Source organism: Acartia tonsa, chromosome 5, assembly GCF_053477335.1.
Source record: "Acartia tonsa isolate MP-2025a chromosome 5, ASM5347733v1, whole genome shotgun sequence".
NCBI lineage: Eukaryota > Metazoa > Arthropoda > Copepoda > Calanoida > Acartiidae > Acartia > Acartia tonsa.
The window spans coordinates 47194616-47221666 of NC_137264.1; the positions used below are offsets into that span (position 1 = coordinate 47194616).

At 39.0% G+C, this 27051-nt stretch overlaps 1 protein-coding gene and 1 non-coding gene across 2 annotated transcripts; one reads left to right on the forward strand and one right to left on the reverse strand.

Moving 5' to 3' along the window:
- Positions 1-440: 440 nt before the first annotated feature.
- On the reverse strand, positions 441-25343 carry LOC145319673 (3-hydroxyanthranilate 3,4-dioxygenase-like). The gene is made up of 12 exons (XM_080161958.1): positions 25189-25343; positions 24149-24202; positions 23555-23619; positions 23140-23203; positions 22081-22148; positions 20266-20351; positions 13405-13523; positions 11000-11093; positions 2834-2874; positions 2184-2251; positions 1256-1333; positions 441-717 (listed from the first exon to the last, which is right to left on the reverse strand). Exons 1-12 carry the CDS (start codon positions 25309-25311, stop codon positions 684-686), a joined length of 894 nt encoding a protein of 297 aa, XP_080018084.1. The 5' UTR covers positions 25312-25343; the 3' UTR covers positions 441-683.
- Positions 15362-15433, forward strand: TRNAT-UGU (transfer RNA threonine (anticodon UGU)). Its single transcript has one exon. It is a non-coding gene; the product is annotated as a tRNA-Thr (tRNA).
- Positions 25344-27051: the final 1708 nt, after the last annotated feature.

Here is a 27051-nt window from a genome sequence, read left to right on the forward strand (position 1 = left end):
CTCTACGACAACAAAATATTTAAGTTTCGGTAAATATAATTAATTGGCTGAATAGCAGACCCTGGTTGTCTCGGTCGTTGGGTACTAGAACCAATGCAACTTTTCTTATTTCTTGGCTAATTTTCAATAATTTGGGAACTGGCGCAGAATGCCGCTAATTTCTAGCAAACCAAGATTACTGAAAATAATCAACACAAACAATAGCAGACAAAAATCAAGACGATAATTTGGATTTGTTTTATTAGAGCATTACTATACAAGGATAATTACAGCATAGCTTTCAGGCTTCGATTAATGTAAAAAAAACAAGAGTCATACTAGAGATGTTAAAAATGGCCCATACCACTGACCCTAACACTAATATTTAGAGTAGGGAGAACCTTTGCTTGTAAACAGGTGCAACTCATTACCATGCACACAGTTAAGACTTCCAAACAAAGGTCGTGCAATCAAAGGGTTGGTTGTCTGTTAGATGTTACTTAACCTAATATCCCATAGTGGGCATTAGAGTAGCATCTCATTACAATTGTATAAAAAATAACATAAGAGGTCTTGAACAATAAACTTTAAAAAAGACTCTTAAAATTCTTGAAATATATTCTAATTAAGAACTATTTTATCTATTTTTTTGTACAAAATTTATTGATTACATTTTTATCATCATCTAATTAAGTTTTCAACGTTTATGATGGTCTAAGTTTGTTTGCTGGGTTCATCCTAAAATGAAAATATAAGTAAGAGATACCATTTCAGAGCTGGATCTTTAAATCATTTTAGTGGTAAGCCAGATCGGGGTGTGGCAAATTTCAGCCAATCACAGCGCGACATACATTGCTGTGCTCTCATTGGTGGAAAGTTGGATCGCCCCGATCTGGCGCACCACTAAAATGATTTAAAGATCCAGCTCAGGTATCTTACAAGGATGGAACATTATAATAAACCAAATTATAACTATTTGAATTGTTTTCATCATGTTAGTTTTTAAAAACTAATAATAAAACCCAAAAATTTTAAAGCCATCGAATAGCAGAACGTGAACATCATTTTTAGGGTATCAGTAAATTATATGTTTCCTTCATTTCGTGTCTTACAGACAAACGAACGGAGAAGGCTTTCGACAAAGAATTTACATTTTGGAGTATCTTCGCTTCAAAACATGTAAATATTTTGCAAAACTGCTTAAATACAGGATAATGTTTAAGGGCATACTTACATTTTTATGATTTGATTATAGAAAAAAAATATTGATACTTACATACAGAATAATGTAATGCTATCGATGGTGGGAATATACTCAAAATTAGTATCCTTCGCTATCAAAATTGTTGAATCCCTAAAACATAAAATTTGTATAAATGCAAGGATGACAACATATATAAGAGTTAAAACCCAAGATATAATCTTGGAAAATTTTTATATTGCCACTTAAAATGTATACTGGCCTGCCTTTCGTAATTTATTTTGTGTATTCATGGTCATATGTATTCTATGGCGTCATTTTTTTTATAGGCACTATATAGAGTTTCATAATCTTGCCAATTTGAACAGGAATTTCTAGAAGACGTAGGTTTTTGTTTATTTTTAGAATTCTATTATTCAATTACAAAATACAAAATGTTTGAACGATTTAATTAAACTACTCCAAGCTGACTTATGATTTAAATAAAATACAATAAACAATTTTCCTTTCATACCAAAATATGTACACTTTCTGACCAATTATGTTGTCAGATTATTCGTACACTGCGATCTATTGGTTCAATTGGGGATATAGAAATTAGAAAGAGATATAAGTTTTCCGGAATTTTAATGTAGCGAGGAGATTTGAAATCTGCATCAAATTTTAAGGATTTTTTATAAAATTCGTTTTTTGTATAATTCTTTATCTAAAAGCGGAAATACATATTAAGTTAATTAATTTTGACCAATGGGATAGGTGGATTTTAAACTACCTGCGCTCTACACTAAAGACCAATTATATTATCTGATTATTCGTACACTGCTATATAATGGTTCAATTGGGGATCTAGAAATTCTATATTCATTATCCGAGCCAATCGCCTTATAGCTCAATGGAACGACAGATTTATTTTGAATTATTATAAAAAAAAATTATAAAAAAAGCCGTCTATTTTTTTCTCTAATTTGATTTTTAATTCAACCTTTTTCGAGATCTTATTTACCTTTTCAATCTAGTTTCGTCATCATTGATCTCAATTTTGCAGGAGCCTTCGATTTGCCACAAAAATATCTAAAAAAATTTGTGGAGGTGTTAAAAGTGCCTCGTAGCAGTTACGTCAAGGTTTGGGTGGGTGGGGGGTGGGGGTGTTTCACCTATCCAATACATTTAACTTTTTTTTTGAAATATATTAGATTTTGTGATTCCTAGAAAAACAAAGATGATAACATCCATAAAAGCAAAGCCCTGAAACGGAAGGACAAACGAATAATAATAAATGTAGGCTCAGAGTGTCAGAACTAAATAACCAGAATAAATATATATTAAAGTCGAAACAAATTTGGTTGCAAGTAAAGTTGTTGAAAAACTGCTTAAATACAGGATAAAGCCAGATCAATCGGATAATTAAATCACTTAAGAATTTGTTGTTAAGAAGTTAAAAATCCACATGTTTTAAATGAACGTATGGACATTCAGGTAACTATTATAGAGTTGCTACGCTTTCTAAATCAATCTGATATGGGAATCGCCATGGAAAGTTTGAATTCGATTGGACAATTCTAACATGCCTAAATTAGCGAAAAAAGCTATCTGTCTCGGACGGACGTACGGACCGAACCTAATTATAGAAAAGCTTCGCTTTTAAAATTGTACCTCAGATTCCGCAGTGATGTTTTGTCCACCTTGTCCATAACCTGAACAATAAACACCGTGGATTGGGTTTAAAATATTGCCACGGTCGTAGCGGTCATGCGTCTTGCGTCATATTGGCAGGGTGACGCAAATTTCAGATCTCGTTTTTCGCTGATTTTTCTTCATAAGATAAAAGTGGTGCTTGTGTGGTAATACGGCAACAGACGGACGGGTAGTTTACAGAGTTGCTACGCAGTGGCTTATCATGACAAGCCTTCTGCACTAATCCTATTATATCACCATTCACCTCATGACCGCAGATGACCCCGTTGCGCAGCGGTCAAACTGGACTGGCTAAATAGGGGAGGGGCACGGACACGCAGCAATCACGCGCCCCTCATGCAACTATACAACCGGTGTCAGCGTGTTTCAATCGAGCCCTACAGAAATTAGCCTATTCTACCTCTGATTGGACCCTTTTGCAAGTAAGGGGACAGTCAGCTGCCAACTGAGAAGCCAACTGACCCGTGAGACGGCCTTTTTAGGTTGATTTTCCATCAATTGAACGCATTATGTAGGCCTCTGGCCTACGGCAAGCAGATTTAGCCTGCTAAAAGCGCCAGTTTACGGCGTTTTTCCGTACCGTGTAGGAGTAGCGCTAGGTGCGCAGCCACGGTAATCGGATAATTTAGCTCAGACGGCTACAAAACTGAGTCTAAATTGGCAAGTGTAGCTGGGACAAGCCCCAGGACACCCAGGCCAAACCTACGAGACGGACAGCTAAGTGCTGGTCTCCCTGAGAAGGCAATGTGTGGCTGCGAAGCTTCAGCACACAAGTAAGGCCTACCACTGCGACGGATAGCAGAATTTGAGCCAAAGGCACGGCAGGACGGGACATTCCCTGCCGCTGCCTCCCAGGATTCGAACCCGAGGCGCTGCAGGAAGGGCCATTCCCTGCCGCCACCTTTCGGGATTCGAACCAGCGGGGCTGCAGGAAGGGACATTCCCTGCCGCCGCCATCCATCTGACCCTTGCAGGACGGACATTCCCTGCTGCCGGTGCTTCCAGAATCACACCTAGAGCTCCTAGTGATAACTACACATAAGTGTGTATAAATGTCAACCAAGTGATAAAAAGAAATATAAAATTGTTGACCCAGTGATAATTGATAAGCTCTAGTGATTCGAAGCTACAGTATAAGCCACCACCAGCGGTCTACACACACACACCATGGTAAGCGATACTACCATAGCTGCGGTTCGGCCACCGCCGAAGTTTCTGCCGACCCCAGCCGAGCAGGAGGCCCCCCTGTCTCAAGGGCAGGACCTCCACTTCCCCTGCCACATCAGGGTGAGGTTTCCTACTCCTGACCCTGCCCAGCACGTACAGGTTGATGCCATGGTAGATTCTGGCAACCGTGTACCAGGGTCTGCCGTCATTTCTGAACACCTCATGCACGCAATGGGCGTGCAGCGCATGTTGGTTCCAGACAACACCCAAATCCTGACTGCTAATGAGGAAGGGCAGCCCCTTCAGGTAATTGGAAAATTATATGAATTATACATGGCAGTTTCACACACTCTTATACTCCATCTGTACCACGTGACTGTGGTGCTGAATCTCTCACACCCTCTGAACCTAGGAGGGTATTTTCTCAAGGAGTTCGGAACTAGGCTCTGTTTCGACATGCAACCCCCCTGCTTGTGGGTGCGTGGGGAGTTTATCCCACTCCGTGGCGTCCCCATCGACCGGGAGACAGCCAGGCCCACTGCCAGAGCAGCCGCGTGTAGTTGAGAAAGGCACGCACTGGGTGGATGCTGCGCTGAACCCCCACAGGGGGACCAACCTGCTAGCCATGGGGTTGCCCCCAGTGCCCAAGGTGCCTCTGGAGAACCTGCCAACGACGTTCCCCGAGATTTCCAGCCCTCCAGAGCCTATCTTCTCCGCCGACACCTTCATCAACGGCCAGCCGTGTCCACCTGGCCCCCTCTACCTGGGGCCCCCAGCAATCCAACCGGCCAAGTCCGAGTCCAGGCCCGTCAAGTCGCGGTCTGATGCACCCGGAGCCACGCTCAACCCCCAGGAATCAGCCTCTCCCGGCGCCGTGCCCGTCAAGTCGTGGCCGGACGCCCCCGGAGCCACGCATGGCTCCGATGCCTCAGCCTCTCCCAGCGCCGAGCCCGTCAAGTCGCGGCCGAACGCCCACGGAGCCAAGGCTGGTCCCGGCACCCCGGCCTCTCCCAGCGCCGAGCCCGTCAAATCGTGGCTGGACGCCCTCGGAGCCACGCATGGCTCCGACACCTCAGCCCCTCCCGGCGCCGAGCCCGTCAAATCGCGGCCGGTGGCTCCCGGAGCTGAAGCTGACCCCGTGCCAGCCACGTACAGGCTAAGCGCTGTCACTCCAACCGATGGCCAACCACCCCAACTCCGTACGGCCAAGAGGGTGGTCTTGCCTGGCCGCGGTGTCATGGCTGTCCCTGTTGAACTAGTGGGACACCGTACCAAGGATGCCATCCAACTATCTGCCCCAGAACAGAGGTTTGTGGAGTATCTTGTCATCCCAGAAGGCCTGTATGCACACAGGCCTGGCTCCGCCAGCGTGTTCCGAGTGCTGGTGGTAAATGAGGGGGAGATGCCTCTCCTGCTGAACGCCGGCCTCCCCATGGCTGGGGAGCTGGTAAAGCCCGACATTCTGGAGGTTTCTGACAAGCCTCCCCCTCGTATCCATTCGTTCCAAGAGCCTGTTGAGCCCCCAGATATGCAGCAGCTGTGGGCAGCCCTTGAGATGGAGGAGAACGAATTTCTGCGCAAGGACCCCCTGCTCAAGAAGGAGGTCTGGACCATGTTGTCAGAGTACAGAGATGTCTTCTCAAACTCTACCCCCGGCTGCACTGATGTAGTAGAGTTACAGCTGCGCCTCAAGCCAGGGACCCAGCCGATCCGCCAGAGATTTAGGGATCTGAACCCGCGGCAGGAGGCTGAGCTGGAGAAGCAACTGGACACCTGGCTGCAAGAGGGAGTCATAGAGCCTTCAGACTCCGCCTGGAGCAGCCCCCTGGTGCCCATCAAGAAGAAGGACGGGAGCACCCGCTGGGCCGTCGACTACAGGGCCCTCAACAAGTGTCTTGAGCTGGACAGCTACCCCTTGCCCAGGATCCAGCAGCTGGTAGAACGAGCCGGGGGACACCGCGTCTACAGTGCCTTAGACGCGGTGGCTGCGTACTACACCATCCGAGTGACCGAGGACAGCCGGCCCTGCACCGCCTTCACCACCCCCAGAGGCTTGTACCAATGGAAAAGAATGCCCTTTGGCCTAGCTACAGCACCATCTGTCTACTCCAGATTTATTGCAGGAGTCCTGAACCCATTAGGCACGGCCAACCTCCAGTCATATCTTGATGACGTCCTGACCTTTCACCAAGATACCTGGGCCCACCTGGCTAGGCTCCGGGAAGTCTTGGAAGCCCACCGCAGGGGAGGAATCCGCCTCAAGCCAGCCAAGACCAAGCTGTTTTGAGCCAAAGTAGACTACCTGGGCCACACCCTCAGCCGTGAGGGGATAGCCATGCAAGAGGATTATATTGACCGCATCCTTGACTGGCCAGCCCCCATCACCCCCAAGGACCTGCTGGCACTCCTGGGGTTCTTCGGCTACTACCGCCTGTTCATCCCAGAGTATGCCGACCTCACCTACGAGATGAATCAGCAGAAAACGGCCAAGACACTGACCTGGACGGCTGAGATGGAAGCCCAGCTGGTACAGCTCAAGGACAAGTTTCGCCAAGCCCCCATCCGAGCGCCACCCAGGTTTGACTTACCGGCTGTGTTCCAGCTCACCACAGACTTCAGCAGCCGCGCCATCTCTGCCATACTCAGCCAATGCCAGGACGGCAAGGAGAGGCTTATTGCCGCCGTGGGGCGCAAGACAACCGACCCCGAAACTCGCTACCCATCCTGGAAGGGAGAGATGGCCGCCATCATGTATGGAATTCGGAAATTTCACGGCATCTTGTCCTACCGTAGTTTCCAGATCAACACTGATTCCTCAGCCTTGCTACAGATGAAGTCGCTGAACACATTCACAGGGATGGTGGCCCGCTGGCAGGAGGAGCTAGCGGCCCTAGATTTCACTGTCTGCCATCGTCCTGGCACCCAGAACACCAATGCTGACGCCCTCAGCCGCCGGGAGGACGATAATATGCCGACAGCCACCGCCGAAGAATTAGCAGAGCAGGCTGAGTACATTCACACCCTTTGCCAGCTAGGGGAGCCCGCAGCTGACAGACCCTCCGCAGCACGGCTGGACCCGGCCAGAGTCTTAGAGGCACAGACACAGGATCCCCTCTTGCTCCGTGTCCGCCAGTGGGTGGCCGACGGCAAGGCCCCAACTAAGGCTGAGCTGCGAGGCAAGGACCGGGACGAGCAGCAGTATGCCAGCCGCTTCGCAGCCCTGGGACTCGACGAGCATGGCTGCCTCACCACCACCGACCAGACCCTGACAGGAGAGAGGACAAGATACCTGCTGCCTTCGGCCCTCCAGCAGGACGCGTTTTTCCTGGCCCCAGAGGGTGAAGCTGAAGCGATGTGTCCCCTACTGATGACAGCTGCCCCATCCGAGTGGGAGCTAAGAGGCCAAGCAACCTGGACCAGGCAGGCGCCCCCATGGAATTCTACGCGCCTTCCTCCATCGTTATTCCCCCCTTGGGAGCCTCCAGAGTGAGCCTAGGCCTCCGTGTCCAGTTACCAGCCGAGACAGAACTAGTCCTGCAAACAAGGCCAAACTTCCAACGACGGGGCCTGGCTGTCGCCAACCCGCGGCTGGAATCCAACCGGGAGTTGACAATGCTGATATCCAACCACAGCCAAACCGAGCAGCGAGTGTCCCGCGGAGCCTGTATAGCCAGAGCTGTCCTACACCGAGCTGTGCCCCAGGAAGATGTTGTCGTGCGCAGACAGAGGCTGCCGTATCCCCAGGTTCAAGGCCTGGTGGCTCGGGAGCCCCGCAGCCCTTGAAAGGGAGGTTGTGGTAATACGGCAACAGACGGACGGGTAGTTTACAGAGTTGCTACGCAGTGGCTTATCATGACAAGCCTTCTGCACTAATCCTATTATATCACCATTCACCTCATGACCGCAGATGACCCCGTTGCGCAGCGGTCAAAGTGGACTGGCTAAATAGGGGAGGGGCACGGACACGCAGCAATCACGCGCCCCTCATGCAACTATACAACCGGGAGGCGGTGCCTCCCCTTTTACCACAGCTACCCCAACAGACTGTCTACCGCCGCGGGCTACGCCCTTGTCTCCCACACCCCCTTCAAACCTAACCTATTGTTATAATCTATTTGTATATATATAGTAAACATCCATTGTAAATGTATTCAGTTAAAATATATAATTTCTGTATGACTAAATCCTGCTAGTTTGGTTTGGTAGAATACTTCAAGGCTAGGGCTCGTTGGATTCGAACTCGCAACCGGTGAGCTGAAACGCTTCGGCTTACCACACTTGTAAGATTATTTAATTTGCTATAATATAAAGATAATTTTTATTCAAATCGCGAAATCTGGGATCTGAAATTTGCGTCACCCTTCTAAACTGAAAGTGGGGAAGAGAAAAAGGGAGGAGTAGAATTGGTCATAATAATGTTTTGTTTTCTTGACTTTAGATTAAACTTCACCAACACCGTGGTAGCAGGGATCTCAAGGGATAGGACAATAACCGATAAATTAATGTACATTCCTAATAATAATCCACAATATTACTCCTTCTGTAGATTACAATTAGTGGTTGAAACGTTTTGACACTCAACTTCTTGAATAAACCGATTAAAATCAATACAAGCCGGCACTTATCGATCCAAGGAATAAGAAAATTTTAGATGCTGTGAGAATTGGTGCAAAAAATATGACGTAACAAAAAAAATTAGCCAATGAGAGGCCGTTATTGACCAATGGCGGCAATGGTAGTGGCCGCCATTGGTCAATAACGGCCTCTCATTGGCTAATTTTTTTTGTTACGTCATATTTTTTGCACCAATTCTCACAGCATCAAATTTTATTATAAAACTTAGGAGACTTGTATATTGTATAATAAACAGTCTAATGTCCCCTCCCTCCTGGCATGGTAGAATATTATAAAAATTTTGCTACAATACCTGCATTTTTTAAATTTATGCATAAGTAGATAACTCTTTTTAAAGCTGAAGGCGATTTTTAAAATTCCCTAGGATACAAATTTTTCTCAAACTACGAAAACTGAGATCTGAAATTTGCGATGTCCGCGTGCGACTTTTAGAAATGGCATTTTCTTACCGATCATCTATAAATCATAAAAATTATCAACATTATAAGCCTAATGTTGATCACGCCAGGCTACAATTGAATCAAGACAAAAGTAAGTGCCGTGCTCGGGGACCTATGTATGGTGAAATTAGGCATAAAACAATGATGACTCCAGGTAAAACCAAAATATTTCAGCGGGGTCTTTTTGAAAAAATTAGATTTGAAAATTTCAAATTTAGGGATATAAAGGGATAAGCAATTTTTGTATATCCCCAATGATTAAACATCAAATTATCAATTCTGAAGATTAAAATTAGTGGTTAAAACGTTTGGACACTCAACTAAATGAACCAATATATGGAACGACATGGTATAATTTTGAAAGCATATCCTATCCTATTAAATAAAGTTGTAAGCTTTTTTGTCTGTAGCAAAGGATCTCTCTAACCTCTGAACCGTTACGGTTCTCCTTTACAGAAAAGCATCTTATTGGTCCAGGAAAGGACTTTACACCAAAAGTCCCAAATATTTTATGATAACTTTCTCATATTCGTTGACCCAACAACTTTTGGGAACTTTTTTTTAGTTGATTCATTCAGTTCAGTGTCCAAACGTTTCCTCTACTTATTGTCATCTACAGAAGGGGTAATATTGTGTATCATCATGATGTATATTGAATAAACGGCCAAATTGTCTTATCCCTTTAAATCCCTGCTTTTGGTGTGAAGTTGTTAGTAAAGTGTAAATTTTTGGTTGAAACATTGAGAACAAATAGAGAAGTCACTTTCATAGCTACCAAACATATTTAAAAATCCACCCAATCCTATTACATATTAAACTTTTTTGAAGGGGTATCAGACATATACTCTGACACCTGTAGAATCATACTTGCAGAGTTAAAAATAAGCTACACTTTACAATATTTATTAAGCAAAACGCTTTAAAAGCTAAGAATTTTACCCAAAAAGGAAAGACACATAGACATTCAGTTAAATCGACCCTATAAATAAAAGAAAGTAAAATTTTTTTCCACAGGTAATTTTCGGGAGGGGGTGCTGTAGCATTTTACCCCCTACAATTAGCCTAAATTAATTTATTAAAAACTTCCTGGTAAATGTTTACGAGATCTTATTGTACACACAATATACGTACACACAGACATCCTGTTTAAGTTATCTGCGTGTTTGTGTCTTCCCAATAAGACCTCGAAAACTGCTTAACAAGTTCTAAGAGATACTTTTTTAATGATAGACATACAAACATCCTATTAATCCGTTTGAATTAATATTTGGCAACTGTTGTTTTATACTTAAAAGTTTTACAAGGTGTAAATTAGGTTCAGTGGGGGTGTGGGTAAGTGTGTGGGTTTGTGGGTATGTGTGTGTGTAGGTGTGTTTGTGGGTGTGTGTAGGTGTGTTTGTGGGTGTGTGTAGGTGTGTTTGTGGTGTTGATCTGTGTGTATGTGTGTTTGGGTGTGTGGGTGTGTGTGTGTGTTAAACTTTCAACAAACAAGGATGACAACATTCATAAAAGCAAAGCTCTGAAATCAGACAGTAGGACAAACTAAATTAACACATTTAGAATCTCAAGAAAATTGTATGTAAAATTTCCGGTAACGTTATAGATTTGCTATGCTTTATAAATCGTATTTAACTGTTTTGAAAAAAAAAAACGTAAAAGTGACAAATGGTATTTGTTTAGGTAAGTCAGGTTTAGTTTTAAAAAGAAAAGGCCTAATTCTTTTAGGATATGGGGGTACCACACCCCTCAAAAACGTTATAAACCTCCCGTAATTGTTTCATGAGGATTAGTACGTAAGTATATCTTTTATTATAGTCAGATTCCGCGGTTCTACTCCAGCGGATATTGATCGGTTTCAAAGCCATGCTGGAAATCTGTTTACCTAAAACCTTGATGTCAGATTGATATTTAGCTGGATCAAACAGGTTCACCTCTCCGCTGGACCGGATTTTCCGCCTGTTGCTGTCTATCCAATCCTGAAAATATATAATTGTAGTCCACAGACCAGAAACGGCTGGCTGTGTACTGCGGCAAGTATCTACCCATCACAATGTCCTTGTGCCGACTCTCAATTGGATTATTGAAAATCAACCAATGGTGTCGGGGTTATTAACACAGCCAAGTATCAGAAAACAATTTGTTAGCAGACAAAAAAGGTCATTGAAAAAGGGAGGGAGGTAGTTAACTTTATTTACATCTATACTATATAAAAATAACAGGATGTCTGTGTGTACCAAAGTATCTCGCTAACAGATGAATTGACATGCTTTTCCGTTACAATTTAGCTTCTCATGGGTCCTTATTAGGTTTATACCTTTTTTTTGGGTCGGGGGGGGGGGCCGGGGTATCACCACCCTCCAAAAAGAAAGCAAACTTTTACTCTAACTGTTAGGTATAATTTGAAAACAGAAATCCGTTTAAAACATGTTGATGTTGTTATCCTTGTTATAATGAATTTAACTTTTATAATTTAGTTATAAAACTCTACTAAATCCTATATTTAAGCGATATTGAATATCTAAAAATAAAAGTGAAAATAACACTTTACTTAACTTGTTACCATACAACAATTTTAGATTTTTAAGCCGCATTCAGCCGCCAAAGACAATCGCCGATAAATTGATGTACATCCCCAGTGATGATATACAAAATTACCCCTTCTGTAGATTAAAATTAGTGGTTGAAACATTTGAACACTAAATTTAGTGAGCAAACCAATCAAAATTATCTGAAGTCCCCAAAGTTGTCAAGCCAACGAATAAGAAAACTTATTATAAATCATAGGGGACTAGTGTAAAAACAGTCCATTGTTTCCTCTTTCTAAAGAAATACTCAATCCTAAGTAACATAGTCTAGGTATATTCCGGCCACATTATTGGTTAGAACATGTAGTCTTAGTCTAGTCCCCAAAGTTGCATAATAAGGTTTTCTAATTCTTTTGCTTAACAACTTTGGGGACTTTATTAAGTTTTGATTGGTTGGCTAATTAGGTTTGGCGTTCAAAAGTTTCAACCACTAATCTTAATCTACAGAATAGGTAAGTTTGTGAACCATCATCGGGGATGTACATCAATTTATCGGCCATTGTCTTATCCCTTTAGATCCCTGATTCAAAGGCGTTAAAAAATGTGGCGACTGCCGAGCCCTTTATGCCATTAAATTCAAGTATCAAGTACATATTTAAATTTTAATTATTTTGTTACAGAGATCAAAATAATTTAAATTTTACACAACAATACTTACAGCTTTGCATTAAATGCCATAAATATATAGTAAAAATATTTTACCTAAAGATTAAAAGGACTCTCTGTAGCTATATTTTACCTAAAGATTAAAAGGACTCTCTGTAGCTATATTTTACCTAAAGATTAAAAGGACTCTCTGTAGCTATATTTTACCTAAAGATTAAAAGGACTCTCTGTAGATATATTTTACCTAAAGATTAAAAGGACTCTCTGTAGCTATATTTTACCTAAAGATTAAAAGGACTCTCTGTTAGCTATATTTTACCTAAAGATTAAAAGGACTCTCTGTAGCTATATTTTACCTAAAGATTAAAAGGAGTCTCTGTAGATATATTTTACCTGAATATTAAAAGGAGTCTCTGTAGCTATATTTTACCTAAAGATTAAAAGAACTCTCTGTAACTATATTTTACCTAAAGATTAAAAGGACTCTCTGTAGCTATATTTTACCTAAAGATTAAAAGGACTCTCTGTAGCTATATTTTACCTGAATATTAAAAGAACTCTCTGTAGCTATATTTTGCCTAAATATTAAAAGGACTCTCTGTAGCTATATTTTACCTAAAGATTAAAAGGACTCTCTGTAGCTATATTTTACCTGTATATTTAAAGGACTCTCTGTAACTATATTTTACCTAAATATTTAAAGGACTCTCTGTAGATATATATTACTTAAAGATTAAAAGGACTCTCTGTAGCTATATTTTACCCAAAGATTAAAAGGACTCTCTGTAACTATATTTCACCTAAAGATTAAAAGGACTCTCTGTAACAATATTTTACCTAAATATTAAAAGGACTCTTTGTAGCTATATTTTACCTAAAGATTAAAAGGACTCTCTGTAACTATATTTTACCTAAAGATTAATAGGACTCTCTGTAGCTCTATTTTACCTAAAGATTAAAAGAACTCTCTGTAGCTCTATTTTACTTAAAGATTAAAAGTAGTCTCTGTAGCTATATTTTACCTAAAGATTAATAGGACTCTCTGTAGCTCTATTTTACCTAAAGATTAAAAGGACTCTCTGTAGCTATATTTTACCTGTAGATTAAAAGGACCCTCTGTAGGTTTATTTTGATCTGGGTTCCATGGGGGATTTTTCTCAACACTATCCTCTTTAGGAGCTCCTGTAGCATATTCTTCACTGGCAAAGAATTCATCTAAACAAAGAGTATGTTGTAAATGTCAGGGACCTAAAGGCATAAGACAATGGACAATAAATAGATGTATATCCCATATGATGATACACAAAATTACCTCTTCTGTAATTTACAATTATTGGTTGAAAATTTTGGACACTCAACTTAATGAATTAACCAATCAAAAGTCCCCAAAGATGTTAAGATAATGAATTATGGAAACGCTATTAAAAACTTTTGGGACAAGTGTAATAAACAGCCTATTGTTTCTTTCTTCCTGGTTAATATAAGATATTGTGTAGGTTTAGTGAATATTTTACAGGGTTCGGAAGCCGCAGCCGCAGCCTCAGCCTCAGCCACCATCAGCCGCGCGGCTTACGAGAAGCCTCAAAATCAGCCGCGCGGCTTCCTCAGCCACCCAATAAGCCTCAGCCTTAGTCGCAGCCGCGCGGCTTAAAGAAAACATAAGCCACTGTAAGCCTCAGCCGCATTCAGCCACTGTAAGCCTCAGCCACTGTAAGCCTCAGCCACAAAACTCCAATTCAGCCACATTAAGCCTCAGCCGCACTAAGCCTCATTCAGCCAACGCCCCTCTAAGCCTCAGCCGCAATCAGCCGCGCGGCTTATAGTTGGGGAAGCCTCAGCCACACTCAGCCGCGCGGCTGTTAATAATTTGAAGCCGCAGCCGCACTCAGCCGCGCGGCTTCAAGAAAGCCTCAGCCGCAGCTGCAAAGTTATGATTATGCCGCAGCCGCAGCCGCGCGGCTTAATATTTGTAAGCCTCAGCCGCAGCTTAATTTTTTTAATTCAGCCGCAGCTTTGACACAGCCGCGCGGCTGAGATATTGTAAGCCCCAGCCGCAGCCGCAGGTGCTAAATTAGTACAAGCCTCAGCCGTCAATTCAGCCGCGGGGCTTAATTTTCATTTAATTTTGTCTGTCTGAAGCTTAAGATCTCAGCAACCACTGAACTGACAATGTTGTCCTTCTCAGGAATCCTTTTACTAAAGTAACAGGATGTCTATGTGTCTGTGTATCTGTGTGTCTGTACCGAAGGATCTCTCTAACCGCTGAACCGATCGGGTTCTCCTTAACAGGGTAGCTTCTCATAGGTCCTGGGAAGGTTTATAACTATTTTTTGGGGGGTGGGACACCCCCAACCCCCCAAAAAAATTAAAAATCCCCCCCCTCAAAAAAGAAAATTTTTTTAAAATTTTTTAAACTAAAATTAAAAATGAGGGGGGAGGCCCCCCCCCCCTAAAAAAAAAATTCCCCCCCCCCAAAAAAATTTTTTTTTTACTTTTCTTTAAAAATTTAAAATAAGAAATTGGGTTATTAAATTTGACTCTCTCTCTTCCTCAAGTGCCCCCTAAAGGCCTCTAGGGGCGTAGCCGCTAGTTATATATATATTGACATTGGATGGTTTTGAGCTAATTTTGGGGTGGGGGTCAGACATTTCCATCGCCCAAAAATAATTTTTTTAAATGTTATACTTTTAAATTTTTTTATATTCTTTTATAAAAATTTTATCTTAAGTTTTTTTTAAAATTACAACATAGAAACTACCATCTCGAACAACTACAAAAAGTTTGAACCTGTAATGTAAGAGCTCTAGTGGCGCAATCAGTTAGCGCACGGTTCTTCTACACTGTTATGCCGGGGTTATAAGTTCGAATTTCACCAGGAGCAATACGTTTTTGAACGTTGATACTTATGAATATTATTGAATACTATTTATAGGGTAACTGCCCTACTGACGTTTGCCTAATTTTATTGTTTTTAAAAGATACAAATTTTTCAGAATTTACTTAATATTCACTATGAATTTGCATTATCTTAAATTTTTTTTCTTGTACAAGTGGCCTATTTAGCTCAATGGTAGAGCACTCGTCTTGTAAACTAGGGACCGTGAGTTCAAACCTCACAGGGGGCAATCAATTTTTGTGATACTCAAGTTATATAGTAGCTTCTCTATTATTTTTCCGTTTAGGTACGCAATACTTGTTCTATATAATTAAGCTTCTCCTACTTAGATATTTCTTCAATTTTAAATGTATTTAATACTTTGTGGTTGATGAGAGACACTAAAAAAGTTATGCAAAAAAAAAGATTTATACATATTTCATTTTTCATAGTATTTTTAAATTAATGCAAATAATTAAATTAAGATTTGAGTAGGGGGGAGGGTGTGTGTGTGTGTTTATTTTGAACACAAATTATCCTAATATGTTTTCTAACAAAAAAAATTTAAACAGCGATGTATTTTACTTTTTAAAGTTGGTTAAAAAAGGTCTGTAAAATGCAATAAATTGTCCTGTATAATATGCAAAAAAATCTACATAATCTTTATGTACTCGATAGATTGAAATAGTTAAATGATTATCATATGTCATCCGATTTTGTTTATTTTACAAAGATGCTTACTAAAATTGATTTTATTTTCGAAACTGCAATAATTATAAAAAAAATGTTTCTTTATCTTTATCATTATGTTATACAATTTCTGAATTTATAAGCAATACATGAATCGATATATTATTACTTTGATGTTGTCCATATTTTCATGTACTCTGATAAAGAAATAATCTCAGCTGGCTAAAATAACAATAACCCCCATACACCCCCTTTAATCCATCTCTCCCCTCTTATGGGATATATAAATGAACTGGCCAATAAATGAGGTCCATAATTTTATTAACAAATTTTCTTTTTTTTAATATATCCACATATTCTATTATATAAAGTGGTAATGTGAAGCTTCTTATTGATCCAGGGAAAGTTTATAATTTTTTTGGGGAAATGTATAAAGTATGGAGAGTTATTTTGTCTGTAGATTAAGAATTTGATAACTACTGAACTAATGTAAACTTTTTAAATTGCCTTTTCCAAGTTTTTGAATTTTTTAAAAAACTAAAATTAAAACTGGTGGGTGCTCAACCAAACTCCCCCCTATTTTCCCATAAAAAAATAATAAAAGTCACCGTTCATCCCCCCAAATTTTTTTTTCTTCTGGGATTCGAACCCGGATGATAGATGGTTCAAAGCTGTTACCGTACCAAAAAGCTATCAGAGCTCCAATATTTCAAAATGAAAATTTGTCTTATTTTTAGATCATTAAGTATTATGATGTCTGTTTGTTTGTCTGTCTATATGTTTGTACTACAGGATCTCGCTAACTACTAAACCGATATGGTGCTCCTATTCAGGGTAGTTTCTTATAGGTACTGGGAAGGTTTACAACTATTTTGGGGGAGGGTACCATCACACTACCAGAAAAAAATTGCCTTAGAAAAAAAATTAAACATCACCCCAAAATTAAAAATGTGATTTACTCGCCCTGGCCCTCCCCACCCAATAAAAATCACCCTACCCCCCAAAAAATTATTTTAATTCAGTTCTTCTTTTTCCAGTACCTATTGTTTAGTATTTTTTGTAATAACTTCATAATTACATTGTCATTAAGATTATGTGACATAAAAAGTTAGTCATAAAAATTATACCCATGAATAATTGTAATAAAAATCACTTTTGTAAAAAAACATTTTTCATAAGAGGTAAGTTTTTATGACAAATACATTTATTGCAAGTGTACATATGATAAGCATTTTAAAGACGATTATTTTTAAGACAAATTTAACCTGCGTACCATGGCTCAACATGTAGCGCATCTGCTTGTCATCATGGAGGTAATAGGTTCGAATCTTGGCCAGACACTGCGCGAAAACTGAAGACGTTAAATGGTTCCTACTGCAGCTATGCCAGGTATGCAACATGTAAAGTTAGAGTATGATTTCCTTGGCTCGTAAACAGGCGTAACTCATTACCATAGGACTTTCTGGCAGGTAGTTGGTTGCTGGATAGATGTCACTTAAATTGGAAAGAATTGGTTCCCCTTAATTATCCAAGGTTCAACAAGAAGCGCATCTGCTTGTCATCAGGGAGGTAATAGGTTCGAATCTCGGCCAGACACTGCGTTATAACTGAAGACATTAAATGGTTCCTACTGCTGCTATGGCAGGTGTGCAACATGTAAAGTTGGAGTAGGAGGATTTCCTTGGCTCATAAACAGGCGTAACTCATTACCATAAAACTTTCAGGCAGGTAGTTCAATAAAAAAAGTTGGTTGCTGGATAGATGTCACTTAAACTAATACAGAAAAGGAAAGAATTGTTTCCCAAGGTTCAACAAGTAGCGCATCTGCTTGTCATCAGGGATGTAATAGGTTCGAATCTCGCGCAGACACTGCGTTATAACTGAAGACATTAAATGGTTCCTAGGTGCTAGGTGTGCAACATGAACAGGCGCAAAGGAAAGATATAATTCCCCTTAGTTATCCAGGGTTGTTGGACCTTGAGTTAATGTCATAGAAACCCTCGACCGTGGCTCAACATGTAGCGCATCGGCTCGTCGTCTGGGAGTTGATAGGCTTTGTACTGCATCATAACTAAAGATGTTGAAATAAATTCCTACTGCTAAAAAACTTGTATAAAACTTTGGGTACCAGTATAAAACTTTGGGTATCAGAATAAATTTTTGTCTATTAGTATAAAACTTTGGGTACCAGTATAAAACTTTGGGTACCAGAATAAATTTTTGGCTATTAGTATAAAATTTTGGGTACCAGTATAAAACTTTGGGTACCAGTATAAAACTTTGGGTACCAATATAAAATTTGGGTACCAGTATAAAACTTTGGGTACTCGTATAAAACTTAAGGTACCAGTATAAAACTTTGGGTACCAATATTAAAACAAAATTTTAGGTATTAGTATAAAATTTTGGGTACCAGTATAAAACTTTGGGTACCAGTATAAAACTTTGGGTACCAGTATAAAATTTGGGTACCAGTATAAAATTTGGGTAACTGTATAAAACTTTGGGTACCAGTATAAAACTTTGGGTACCAGTATAAAATTTGGGTACCTGTATAAAACTTTGGGTACCAGTAAAAAACTTTGGGTACCAGTATAAATTTTTAGTACCAGTATAAAACTTTTGGTACCAGTTTAAAACTTTGGGTACCAGTATAAAACTTTGGGTACCAGTATAAAACTTTGGGTTCTAGTATAAAACTTTGGGTACCAGTAAAAAACTTTGGGTACCAGTATAAATTTTTAGTACCAGTATAAAACTTTGGGTACCAGTATAAAACTTTGGGTACCAGAATAAAATTTGAGTACTAGTCTAAAACTTTGGGTACCTGTATAAAAACTTTGGGTACCAGTATAAAACTTTGAGTACTAGTATAAAACTTTGGGTACTAGAATAAAACTTTGGATACCAGAATAAAATTTGAGTACTAGTATATAATTTTGGGTACTAGTATAAAACTTTGGGTACCAGTATAAAACTTTGGTTACCAGTATAAAATTTTGGGTACCAGTATAAAACTTTGGGTACCAGTATAAAACTTTGGGTACCAGAATAAAACTTTGGGTACCAGTATAAAATTTTGGGTACCAGTATAAAACTTTGGGTACCAGTATAAAACTTTGTGTACCAGTATAAAACTTTGGTTACCAGTAAAATTTGGGTACCAGTATAAAACTTTGGGTTCTAGTCTAAAACTTTGGGTACCATTATAAAACTTTGGGTTCCAGACTAAAACTTTGGGTACCAGTATAAAACTTTGAGTACCAGTATAAAACTTTGGGTACTAGAATAAAACTTTGGGTACCAGAATAAACTTTGGGTACCAGTATAAAACTTTGGGTACCAGTATAAAATTTGGGTACTAATTCTGAATCAAACATTTGAAAAAATCCTGCTGTCCTCCCCCCTCTTCCCTCCACTCCTATTCTCACAACCCCTAACCACCCTCAACTCTCCAAAAAATGTCCTAGAATGCATTTAAAAAATCCAATTTAGCCGAAGCCTCAGCTGCAAAGCTTATTTTATAATCAGCCATAAGATCAGCCGCAAGGCTTAATATTGTATTAAGCCGCAGCCGCATTCAGCTGCGCGGCTGAATTTAATTCAGCCACAGCCTCAGCCGCACGGCTTTCAGTAAGCCGCAGCCTCAGAATCAGCCGCGAGGCTTAATTATGTTATCAGCCACTCTCAGCCTCAGCTTCACTCAGCCGCGCGGCTTAATTTTCCAATCAGCCACTGTAAGCCGCAGCCGCTATGAGCCGCGCAGCTTTCAGTAAGCCGCAGCCTCAGCCACAAATCCTTCAGCCACTGTAAGCCTCAGCCACCCTCAGCCACTGTAAGCCTCAGCCGCTCGAAGCCTCAGCCACAAAATTCTAATTCAGCCACTGTAAGCCTCAGCCACCCCAATTCTTATTAAGCCTCAGCCGCATTCAGCCGCAGCCACTCTCAGCCGCACTAAGCCTCAGCCACTCTCAGCCTCAGCCACTTCCATAACTTTAAGCAGCCGCAGCCGCAGCCGCAGCCGCAAATTAGGATTCAGCCGCAGCCGCAGCCGCGCGGCTGATAGCGCGGCTTCCGAACCCTGATATTTTATATCTATTTAGTTAAGTTTTATAACTATTTTGGAGGAGGGTGTTTTACCTATACAAGAGAAAAAAATATTTTTTGCCACCTTTTTAAAACTAAGATTAAAAGATTTTCTTTCCCATTTCTCTTCCCATCTTCCTCATTTAATGACGTCACAGGAAGACGACTTGGTGCAAAAGTTATGTATGTTGGCCTTTGTCAAAGTTGAGGTTCGACAATTTCTCTTACCCATCCGGAGAACGGGTTCTAATCCAGCGGATATTAATCGGTTTCGAAGCCACACTGTAATAATAAATTAAGATTTACCTATGATTGGTTTAAGTTGTGAGCCGAGGTCCTCGCAGTGGAACCATCTCTCAAATAATATATCAGTCGTGTCCCCAACAAAATATCTGAAGAAAAAAATTATACCAAGATATAATACGTTGACCAAATATTCTTATGTAAAACTATAAGTCTGTCTGTACTGAAGGATCTCGCTAACCCCTGAACCGATATGTCTCTCCTTTACAATGTAGATTATCATAAGTCCTAGGGAGGTTTATAACTATTTCGGGGTTCTAGATAAAACTAAAATTTGACAGGAAATACTTTCAGATTTCCCCCATAGCGTTACAGACTTACAGACATAGTGAACTATAGATTAACTACTATAGCTATTTTTTTATTTTTATATGTTTTTTATTAAAAAGGTTTCGTGATTTTATTGGCTTAATTGTACTTTAAAGGACGCCTGCAAGAAATAACACGCTTTAACTGCTGAAAGACTGCCACAAGAAGACCCAATACCCCAAATTTAAAGCCTTCAGCTTCAATAACAAAAAAGTTCTAGGCATTTCAAAATAGCATTTTATGTACAATGGAATTTTTGAAAGATTTCCAATGCTCATAAAAGAAAAAACAATATTAGATTACGTCGCCTAGACACAAAATTATAACCTTATCTTTGTCAGAAACTTAGATTGCCTGTAACTGATTACATTTTTACAATAAAAACACCACATTTCATAGTCAAAATCTAAGAAAAAAATCGATTTAAATTGAATTTTTAAACGAAAATCATAGCGGAAACAAAGGGGTAAACTAATACAAGCTTAGCTGGGATTGGTTGTTAAGCTGATTCAGCCTTCTGATTGGCTACAGTACATTCGGTACATCGCAAGTAAAACTTAATTTTTTTTAATGATTTTGACTATAAAAATGGGTATTTTTATTGTAAAAATATAATTAGTTACTGGAAACCTAAATTTATGACAAAAATAAGCTTATAATTTTGTTTCTAGGCCACGTAGTTTAATTTCAAAGTTTTCAACATGAGCATTGCAATTCTTTCAAAATTTTCATTGTACATAAAATGTCATTTTAAAATGCCTAGAACTTTTTTGTTATAGAAGTTGAAGGCTTCAGATTTTCGGGTATTTGATCTACTTGTGGCAGTCTTTCAGCAGTTAAAGCGGGGTATTTCTTGCAGGCTTCCTTTAATAGAGCAGCAAAAAGGTTTCGTGATTTTATTAGCTTAATTGTACTTTTATAGAGCAGCCATTGGGTGTAAATTGAAACCGACTGCTGCAGCCCAATATTATGCTACTACGGCTGTCGAGCCAATGAAAAGGAAATTTGTAAAAGAATTTAAAAACTAACTAAATAGGATTACCAAATTACCCCATCTGTAGATTAAAACTATTTGTTGAAGTGTGGAACTTTTAGATTAAATCAGAATTTAATAATTTCATCGATACGAGCTGTGGCGAAAATCAAAGTACCCAAAGTTTTTGAGCCAGCAAATAAGATAACCTTATAAAAACTTTGGGTAACAATGTAACAAAGACGTCCAAGACGTAAAGTGGGGATTACCCCCGAGATAAAATTTTTTTTTGTGGGGGTAAACAAAATTTACCCCTGCCAGCAGATTTCAGGGGGGTAATAACCCCCCCCCCAAGCAAATTTTACCCCCGGGGTAAAAATTTTGGGGGGGCCATTTTAACCCCCCCCCTCCAAAAAAAAACAACGAATTACCCCCCCCCCCTTAAAAAATTTTTAACCCCCCCCCCCAAAAAAAAAACCTTGGACGCCCCTGCAATGTAATGTACAGTCTAATGTCCCCTCCCTCCCTGGTATTACCTCAATCCATCAGTTTCATTTTCCAGTCTTTCTCTTTCAATAACCAACCCAACAGTATTTTCCTCTCTCTGAAAATACAAGTAAATATAAATATATTTATTATCAGAGATCTAAATTAGACAATGGGCGATAAATTAATGTACATCCCCAATCATGATACACAAAATTATCCATTTTGTAGATTGCAGTTAGTGTTTAAAATGTTTGTACTGTACACTCAACTTAATGAACCAACCAATCAAAATTTGATAAAAGTTACCAAAGTTGATAAGCCATCAAATAGGAAAACTTTGAGGGGTAGTGTCATAAACAGCCCAATTCAATGTAATACACTCATTTAATCAAATTAAACAAGGATGACAACAAACTTACAGACAAAGCTTACTAAATCAGATATACGAAAGATTTACGAACATTAACAAATTTGGATTATTTTTACATAAATTCAATATTATTAACAAATTTGTCATTTGTGACACCATGGAAACTGTCCCAATTTTGTATAACTTTTGCGGAACATGTTCCAGTTACGTCATATTTTTCTTTCCCGAAAAAGGGAAGGGGGAAAGAAAAAAAAGGGAAGGGGGGAAGAAAAAAGAGATGGGAGAAAAGGGGGTTTTCCCCATCTCTTTTGAAGAGATTTTCTTCCCCCCTTCCCTTTTTCGGGAAAGAAAAATATGACGTAACTGGAACATGTTCCAAAAAAGTTATACAAAATTGGGACAGTTTCCATGGTGTCCAAATTTGTATAATAATTCCGTATAACTATATCTCATTTATGAACTTTTTTTTTCATTTAAAGACTAAATTATAAAAATGCTTCGTTATAATAATATAACAATCGGAAAAATATTTATTCTTTCCAGACCGCATAATAAAGTCCCCAAGAATGATCATATTGCCATTTATATCCAATAGACAACCAGCTATTTATTTAACTGCTTGATATTTGTCTTACGTGTTCGTGGTATTTTTTTTGTCTTTATTGGCAAAGCAGTAGTAAGAACCATCACCATACCCCCCCCCCCCTCCCAAAAAAAGGGTGGATATTAATCTTACCTGGGGAGAATGGGGAATCTTTCCAGGGAGGAGGAAAACATCACCTTCGCGGATTTTTACAGTCCTTAAAACAATAATTTAAAAGCTAAAATTATAAAATAACATCTGAATTTTAATTTCTTTCAATAAAGGGTGGGGGGGGGGGGTTGGTTCTTTGCTTGAAAGACCGATGAATCCAAAGGGATAAGACAATGGACGATAAATTGATGTACATGATATAAAAAAAATAGTCTTTTGTAGATTAAAATTAGTGGTTGAAACGTATGGACACTCAAGTTAATGAACTATGCAGTTAAAATTAAATAGAAGTCCCCGAAGTTCATAAGCTTGTGAATAAGAACACATTATTATAAAACTTTGGGGACTGGTGTAATAAAGAGCCCAATTTCCCCTCCCTCTCTGAAATAAAACATACTTAAATTTTCCCTTTTCCATAATGGGAAGCTCCATATCTCCTTTTCTCATATAGAATAGTTCTTCTCCTGTTTAGTAATTAATACATTTTTATATTCTACCAGCGGCTACGACCCTAGAGGCCTCTAGGATGGGTGGGTGGGAGTCATCTACCCTCGCTTACATTAAATTTCAGTTGAAAAGAAAAATAACAAAGTTTTTTTAGGGGGGGGGGGTAAATTTTTTTCTAGGGGCGATTTTTCTTGGCAGGATGGTTGTACCCTCCCTCAAAATAGTTATAAACCTTCCCTGGACCTATTAGGAACTTTTTTAAAAAGGGGATCCATATAATTTCATCGGTTAGCGTGACCCGTTGTTTCACACAAACAAATTAACATCCTCTTACTTTTATATGAGGATATTGATTAATTTATTAACTGATTTTTCATTAAATGTTTTAATTAAGGGGTAATTTTTTAAGATGTACATAAATTTATTGTCTTTTGTCATATTAGGTCACTTCTCCCCCCCCCCCTCCCCCACCTCAAGTGCTCCTAGAGGTATCTAGGGGCGTATCCGCTGGTTATTTTTCTATAAGAATTAAAATGTATTAAATTCCTTCTTCCAGATGAAAATCTTTCCTCTGATTGGGACCACCAACAAAGAAAACCTGAAAATTAATTAATCTTAAAAAATAAGAAAGAGTTAATTATAATTCAAGTTTTACTAATTTTTTAAATTTTATTAATATCTATGATACAAAGTAGCTTGATGTCTGTCTGTCCATCCGTCTGTCTGTCCATTTCAAAAAGTAATAAGCTTCTTTGTCTGTAGTGAAGGATCTGACTTATCGCAGAACTGATATGATTCTCCTCTAAAGCTTCTTATAGGTCCAGGGAAGGGTTTTAGCTATTTTTGGGGAAGATACCTACACCCTCCCATTAAAAAATGCCCCCCACAAAAAAAATATCTTTTCTTTTCAAATTTTAAAATGAAAATGGTGCGGTGGTCATATCTTAATCTCCTCCCAAAGTGCCCGTGGAGTATTCTAGGGGCGTAGCCGCTAGTTTCATATAATTTTGGTTATCACAAAAAAATTATGCATGACCAGCATACTGACAGACAAAGTAAATTCTATACTGGATGCTCTTTAAAAAGGGGTATCTTAACAACAAAAAAAAGCAATCTACCTTAAATAGCAGCCGTGAAAATCACATTTTCCCTTAGAGCGTTACGAACTAATGGACGGACAGACAAAGTTAACTATATGGTAGCCTCGCTTTTAAACAGTAACTCTGTAAGGATAATTATTGACGCACATTAATGTGATTTTTAGTAAGATTTTAGTGAAATTTGTTTTGGTTATTATGAATATATAATTGTAAATAGATTGTGGAGCAGTATATGATATAACAGTGCTTTAGTGCTTTACCTCAAAGAACCTAGCGAGCATAGAACCCCCTTCTCATGAATTTTAATAATGAAAAATAACTTTTTTTTCTGGTGTCCCAAACCCTGCCCAAAATAACCTAAACAAAAATGAAACAAAGTAAAATAAAAACAAGGAAAAAAGCTCTCCGCTGTTCTTAACCTCCAAATTTTTAGAACTTCTTGCTCGACTAGACACTTTGAGGGGAATAAACGATAAAAACCAACCTTTAGCTGTGTATTGTGCATCATTTTGTTGCAGACAGGTGGCAGGAAGAATTTAGAATTCTCCTGCAGCCACTCGGGGGTGTGGTAATACACAGGGGGGGCGACACCACCTCCGTCACTCATTTTTATATCTAGGTTCAATATGAATTTTAAAAGGGACCTAAAGGGATAAGACAATAGCCAATAAATTGATGTACACTCCAAATGATAATAAAAAACACTACCCTTTCTGGGGATTATTATTAGTTGTTGAAACGTTTGGACACTCAACTTATTGAACCATCCAATAAAAATGTAATAAAAGTTCCCAACGTATTAAAGGTATTATGAAACTTTGGGGGCTGGTGTAAGAAACTTCCCAATAAATAGTTTAGTAAAGTAAAATAAACTTTCAATTAATCACGAAACCTTCAATTAGAAGTAAGCCTTTTTATCTTTGGAGCTTGACCGACGGATCGACGGACCAAATAAATTATCTACTGGATGCTCAGAATATTTACCAAAATTTTCAGCTATATCATCGATAAAATCACATTTTACTTTAGCGTTAAGAAGGGACTGACGTACGGCAGACAACGTAAATAATGGAGTAACTTCGCTACAAATAACAAAGACATTTTTTTGTTTATATACATATATATAAAAAATTTTAAAAATGTCATCTATTTTTTCTTCAAGAAATTGCATTGTTGAATTACAAGATTTTAATGATTTTTATTTTACTTGCATTGTCCACAGAAACGTAAATACAAAGTTATATTCTTCTTCATTTTTACATAACCGTTCGAGAAACTCATGCAAAAGTACTGTTACTTAAGTTTTTTTAACAATTCAGGTTTTTTTTCTAAAATTGCAAAATATCGTTTGCATGTTATAACTAGTAAAATTTTTAGAAACTAAATAATTTTTGCATGATCTTGTAACGGTCATAGGACAAACGCAGGAGTGACAAATGTCAGAGTGGACACTTAACCTAACCTAGCCTTTTGAAATCATCTTAAAGATTTTTTTTTTAAATACCTAACCCCTGCGTGGGGCTTATTTGTATACTCATATCTTAACCAAAGCGAACCTCTCTATATATAAATACTTAATTGTCTTAATATTTCAGACACTCCTGCGTTTGTCCACTCCTGCGTTTGTCCACTCCGACGTTTGTCTTTCCTATGGAATAAGGGAGAAAGGGGACAATTGGCTGTTTATAACACAAGTCCTCAAAGTTTTATAATAACGTTTTCTTATTCTTTAGAATAACAACTTTGGGGACTTTTATTGAATTTTAATTGGTTGGTTGGACAAGTTGAGTGTCCAAACGTTTCAACCACTAATTGCATTCTACAGATGGGGTTTCTTTGTGTATCATTATTGGGGATGTGCATTGTACATCAAATATCGGTCATTGTCTATCCCTTTAGATCCCTGCCTGGAACCTGGAGGGAGAGTACAATGGCAAGAAAAAAATATCACTTTCTCTCCCCTCCCTAAATATTGATAGTCTAACACATGCACATTTTATGTAAAAATTTAGGGGGAGAAATTCTTGTCCATTATTATATCCCTGCATCCTTGCTTTTGTAACACAAGCTTAAGCTCATAATCAGACCAGGGAGGGTGCGGATATTGGATTGTAAATTACACTGGTACCCAAAGTTTTATAAACGCGTAATCTCATTTGTTGGCTATAAACTTTGGGTACTTGTAGTGAATTTTGATTTCTTAGTTTTAAACTAATTACAATGTTAAATTATATTTATAAAATATTACTATTAACGCTAGGATGTCAACATCCATAAGTAGCGAAGCACAATAAATGGGAACAAAGTTGTTTTAAAAGAAGCAGATGTTCGGAGGTCATAGATCAAG

Bases quoted from the DNA above. Each gene is read 5' to 3' on its own strand.
- LOC145319673 (XM_080161958.1), bottom strand. From the start codon at position 25,311: ATGAGTGACGGAGGTGGTGTCGCCCCCCCTGTGTATTACCACACCCCC. The intron at 23,620-24,148 runs ATTTAATACATT...TACTAAACAGGA, and splicing joins ATTTTCATCTGGAAGAAGGA to GAAGAACTATTCTATATGAG. The intron at 23,204-23,554 runs GTATGTTTTATT...TATTGTTTTAAG, and splicing joins ATGGAAAAGGGAAAATTTAA to GACTGTAAAAATCCGCGAAG.